At 37.2% G+C, this 5901-nt stretch overlaps 1 protein-coding gene across 1 annotated transcript; it reads left to right on the forward strand.

The window, feature by feature from the left end:
• The first annotated feature begins 3824 nt into the window (after window positions 1–3824).
• On the forward strand, window positions 3825–4833 carry LOC114751344 (ethylene-responsive transcription factor LEP-like). Its single transcript, XM_028940029.1, has one exon. It carries the CDS (start codon window positions 4009–4011, stop codon window positions 4831–4833), a length of 825 nt encoding a protein of 274 aa, XP_028795862.1. The 5' UTR covers window positions 3825–4008.
• The last annotated feature ends 1068 nt before the right edge of the window (window positions 4834–5901 follow it).

Genomic DNA, 5901 nt, shown 5'->3' on the forward strand with positions numbered 1-5901 from the left:
CTCGTAACTGGACAAATCAACGAGTCAAGCAGATAAATTTTCTCTCTTAAGATAATGATATGAATTTGTGATCAATTATTATGATGGGATATTTACTAACAAGTAACAATGGGTGAAAAAAACAAACAGATATGTACTGGAGATTTCTCACTCGTAAACTTAATTTTCATTTTATATTATTAGTTGATTGCCAAAGGACGGTTCATTATTTTCTTTGAATTATCAAATACAAGTTGCACAAAACGGTCAATGTCATCAGACATAGGATCATCATCTTTCAGCAAGCAAAATGTAGGCCCAGCAGAATTATTTAAGCTTTAAAATTACCGTAAGAGTCACATTTTCCCATCACACCTGGACACAGAGACTGGTGAGAGCCATGCTCCGGCTTGTGGTTGTAGATCTAGGCGGGTCCCTAACCCTAAAATTCAAACTTTTCTTTCACACTTGAATATTCATCAAAACAAGTTTTACTGTTGCTAATTAGATAGCAACATGCATATAGTTTTATTTTTCAGATGGCTTCTTTTTCCTCCTCAAATACAACAGAACCATAGAAGGTTGCATTGCCCACTAGTGCAGCACATGGGAAAGAAAAGCAGAACCTCGAGCTTAGGCTCGTGTTCTAAGAAGAGGATGTTCCCAGAAAATGAAAGATGCCCTCCTATCATATGTAACCACTAGAGGACAAAAAGAATGAATAGGATTGGGATTGCCCACTGCGTTTTGTTTACTTAATTTCTAAGGAAGAATAAACTCCTCGATATTAGCATTTGAATTTCTGGTCCATGCTTACGTGGCATGTTAGGTGCTATGTACGACTTTGTTTACATTTTCCCAGGAACATTTTCTATTTGTAAGCTTACCCATTTGTAAATGCAATTTGAGTGAGTTTGTATTCACTATTTTATCACACACTGTTATCCTAATTGGTTTCCAAACCACATGGGGATGCTTGCTGTGTCTTTGTACTTTAAAATTCAGACCAACCAATAAAAATAAATAAAATAGGGATGAGTGAAGAATTTCCTCACCTGGGTCTTAAGAAGATTGTAATAATTTTTCACTTCACACACAAACTTGAAAAAAGAAAAGAAATTCTAACAGTTTTAAAATAATTTAAAATAACTGGCAGCATATAATTCACTAACAATGCTTATAAACATTAACCAAGTAAGGATTAACTTTAAACACAAGAGTTAACATAAAATTCTATACTCTAATATCATAAGTTTGAGCTTTGATCATATGCAACAGCCGATTACAACTTAAATATTGTTTACGCAAATATCATAAAGCATCATTGACTATATAACTTGCTTATTTTGCGGATGTGGGGTTAAGATACTTTTGGACAGGCATGACTAAATGCCATTGAAGAAGACAGAGTCCATTATCAATCGGGAACCTAAAATAATGAACAGCATCAAAACCAAATATTCCAAATCCCGATGGAACTTTGCAAATTGGGTCGGCAAAAAGGAGCATGAAATTAACATATATATGCCTCTTACGGATTTTTCAAGGTTCCTTGACCCGGAAATCACCTTTGGTTCCCTTTACGCAGTTTCACACATGGATTGACAAGCAAAGGAAAAAGGAAAGAAACTAATAACCAGAAGCCAAGTATTAGTCCATGCGTCATCATTTCCAGGCCGGAGCACTTAAGAATAATAGTTTCATTGTCACAGAGATACGTTAGATGTCATGAAACCTAAAATCAATAAGAATATCCAGGATGTTTTTGTACTATTCAATCTTTCTGACGGCCAGAGTTTTCCCTAGATCTTTTATATATTTCATCCACGTTATAATTAAGGACGGGACATTTGGTCAAAGTAATTTAACCACCAGGTTTTTGCAACTAGTTGTCGCTAATTAAGAAATGCCTACTCATTGTTTTTCTCAAGAAAGTTATGCCTATGTGTCTTTCTCACATGCTCCCCAACACGGTTTCACCACATCATTTTGTTTCTATTGTATTCTCTAACGTAATGGAATACAAAGAATACATGCTAGCTCCTAACTTGGAAAAATTATCAGAGAAAAAAACCTGCAATAATTTATATCACCTCTTCAAAAAGGTGAGCTGTGGTTTTTGACAAAAAGAAGGGGAAGAGTGGAAGACTGTGGAACATATCATTGATTTGATAGCTCGAATTGGTTGCACATGGGTGGGTAATGATATTCCCAAGTAAGCTATTATTAAAAGGAAAAGCTTATTAAGTTAGACAATAATAATCTAATAAACACTTTTTTTATATATATACAAGGATGCCAAGCTTGCAATCTTTACTTAAATTCCCACCGTCCCACCTATTTAATAAACATTTCGTACCCTCTTAATTTCTAAAATACTCACTACTACTTGATCAACTTCTTACTCTTTTTCATATAAAAAATCCTAGACAAAGACAGGCTTCGATAGTGAAACACATTGGCGTGGTGAATTGTAACTCATGACAACACATAAACTAGAAAATAAATAACCCATCGTTTATAACTGCAACTCATGCGTAACGAATTGCATTCAAGAGGTCGGATATATCTCAGATTGGTGCAATCATTGAGCCAGACTGACAATCGTTATTTCAATAATAAGGTTCATTATATTTTCGGTTGAGTGATTAGTTACTTCTGAAAAATTTTAACCGCAAGTCTCCATGCATATAAAAATCACGAACATTTATGATATTTATATAGATACCTAGATCTTATTTCACTGATATTGCAAATCAAATTTTGGTGTGTGCAGTACGTAGAAAGATTTTAATTCAATTCTTTATAGAGTAGAGAAAATCTATACCATTACCACCAGCATAGAATATAATCTTCGCAGGAGGAGCATGCTAATGCATAAGCATGCAACTAAAGCATGAATAGCCTGGTCATAGCGCCATCATAATTTCTAATGATAATTTCAAGTAGTTTATTCTGGAAGATCTTACCTTGTATGTGCGCAATGAATGGGCCCCTATAATCATCAAAATAGAGCATGGAGCCTCTCCCACCTGCAATGATCATTAGAATGTGCAAATGAGCTTCTTATGAACTTCTGAAACCTTTTTCTTTTCCCCTTTGGCTAATCAAATAAATGAGAATGGCCTTCAGATATAATTATAATTATTAGTGATTCTAAATCTTGTTAGATTGAGTGTGGAGTGGACATAATCAGCTCCTTGTTCATGTACAATCCCATGATTTGATAGAAAGGTCACATGCAGCAAACATGGACTATATGGACTATTCCATGGCGGAAAGAATATTTTAATTAATATTTGGTAATTCACAACAAATGCTATTTTAATTTCTAATTATGCCTTTGGTTGAAGTCTAATCATGAAATGGGGTATCCTGGGGAACATGCTATATGGTCCATTTACAATTATAACTATGCCACCCACTAATAATTTTCTTTTATTCTCATCTCCGAATTTAATGATATCTATCTATTTGTGTACATATTTTACATTGCTCCTACCTATCCCCATCATTTGAAACTCATTTCTTATGCGGGTTTCCTTAAAAAGTGATGATGGATCCTGTAGCCCTGCCCTCCTTTTATTTTTTCTCTTTCAAATCAATGGCTTTCCTTTGTGATAGATAAGATTGTTCAATTATGATATAACTTGGAGCAGAAGCTTATATACAAGTATATCTAGATAAAGCTACAAAAAAGAGAGCACGTGTTGGCACTAATTCACAGAACAAGGACAAAGATGGAAATAAAGAGAATGCTAGGATGTTATTGAGGGTCAAGCTCTCTCTTATTTAAACCACAGACTCACATGCTGACTCCCACGACAAAACAGCTCCGCCAACAAAAGAGAAGAGCCATTGCATGTTATTAACCCACTCTCCTCTCTCTTCTTATTTTCTCTTCTTTACAAATAATATACTACCATTTACTCGTAGACTTGTGTCTTCCCCTGACCCTGAGTAGTCTTCTTCCTGTTCTACCAACCATCTTTCGATTTCCAGTCTCTTGAGCATTTTACCAAGCACTTAATGAACCCATCAACCTCGTCATCGCCTTCCAAGGCGAAAAGGAAGCAAACGGCGTCAACAAGCGCCAAAACACCAGAGCAACAACATGGAACGGCGTGGGCAGGAAGATACCTGGGTGTTCGGAGAAGGCCGTGGGGAAGATACGCGGCAGAGATTAGAGACCCTTCGACCAAAGAAAGGCATTGGCTTGGCACCTTCGACACTGCCGAGGAAGCTGCCTTAGCCTACGACAGAGCAGCACGCTCCATGCGTGGCTCTCGCGCTCGAACCAACTTCGTCTACTTAGATACTCCTCCTGGCTCCTCCGTGACTCCCATTGTCTCCCCCGATGAGGAATCCCACCAGAACCACGACTTTTCGTCTCTCTTTGGTTCCAACTTGCTAACTCAACAACCCAACCCTGCTGACCGGCCGACGGAATGCGCCCTCTCGGCCGGGTACTTGGGCATAAAGGATGCTGATGCCTGGGCAGTTTCTTCAGGGATTTATTCCCAGCAATATCAATCACCCACGATGGACGTACATAACGTGCCCCACTTCCGCCAGTTGTATGATGATAGCAACACTGAGCTCCCTCCATTGCCACCGGATATTACAAGCTCCATAGGTTACGAAATGAGTCAAGAGTTTTACAATAATGGCTTTGGATATTCGGAGCAAGGCACAGACCCGGGATTTGAACCATCAACAAGCTGGCCTTCGTGCTCGTATATGGGCTTGGATTCGGGTGATTACTTGCATAGCCCACTGCTGAGCAAAATGCCAACGATATCAGAAAAGATGCCGGAGGGTTTTGAACTGGGAGGTACCTCTTACTTCTTCTGATTCTGATAAATGATTCTTGCTAATTTCGGGGCTGGTCTCTATGTTTTGTGCGTCCAGTAGTTTTCAACTGCCGAGTTCCGAGTCCGTAAATGAGTTGTGTGGGTAAGTGGGCTTTGATTACCCATAGTAATGGGCCTCCGTGGTAGCCCATTTCTTCTACTTCAGTTTCTGTCCAATAATATCGATCCACCCAAAAACAGTTTTACCACGTGCAAAAAATATCGTTTACTACTGCCTTCTTGGCTGCTTCCTCTGTAGCGTCCACGTGTAATGGGCAGAGGGATAGAGACTCAAACCTGAATCTAACGTAATATGCCATATATTAGAGAGATAATGGATATATTATGTACTCTATATTATAAATTAATTATAAGACCTTATTTATAACTAAGGTTTTATAATTAAAAACAGAAATAATATTATTCAAAAAAGTTGATTTCATTTCATATGGCTCATATGAGGAAGTTTTAAACAACATGGCTTGAAAGTGACGATTCTAAAAAGCTAAAGGACAAGCTATAATAAATGATGCGTTGCTTGGCATGGTTCTATAATTGAAGGACTTGTCTAATCTCTTGATTTGAGGATTCAGAAAAACAAGCATTGAACAATTCAAGCTCGCGTAAGGAAATTGACGTGGGAAGCCTATCTAACCACTCGAGTTTGATAACCATTGGCAGCAGATCCGTTCGGGTCTATCTTTAATCGTTACGGATCAGAGGCACGCGTGCACTTTTATCTTTTTTTTTTTTTTGGATGAGATTTTATCATTAAATTTTAAACCCAAGAAAAAATGTAGCACGTACTGTTTCGAATTAATTAAAGTCAACACATATAATTAAGAAAAAATCAAAATCATCATAAAAGTCCCAAAAGAAGAATGTAATCACAAAAAAATCCCCAAAAAAAAGAGGAAAAAAAAAACAACTTGTCATTCATTATATTAATTTCTCGGGGCAAAGAATATAATCGTACAAAAGTCTCAACTTATCACTTTTTTGGTAATTATATTTTCTTCTTAGAATCACGTAATAAATTTCAAAGAATCGACCAGGAGAACTGGTGAGG

This window comes from Neltuma alba, unplaced genomic scaffold, assembly GCF_004799145.2.
Source record: "Neltuma alba isolate B1F8T4 unplaced genomic scaffold, ASM479914v2 tig00006867_pilon, whole genome shotgun sequence".
NCBI classification, from domain to species: domain Eukaryota; kingdom Viridiplantae; phylum Streptophyta; class Magnoliopsida; order Fabales; family Fabaceae; genus Neltuma; species Neltuma alba.

Bases quoted from the DNA above. Each gene is read 5' to 3' on its own strand.
- LOC114751344 (XM_028940029.1), top strand. From the start codon at position 4,009: ATGAACCCATCAACCTCGTCATCGCCTTCCAAGGCGAAAAGGAAGCAA.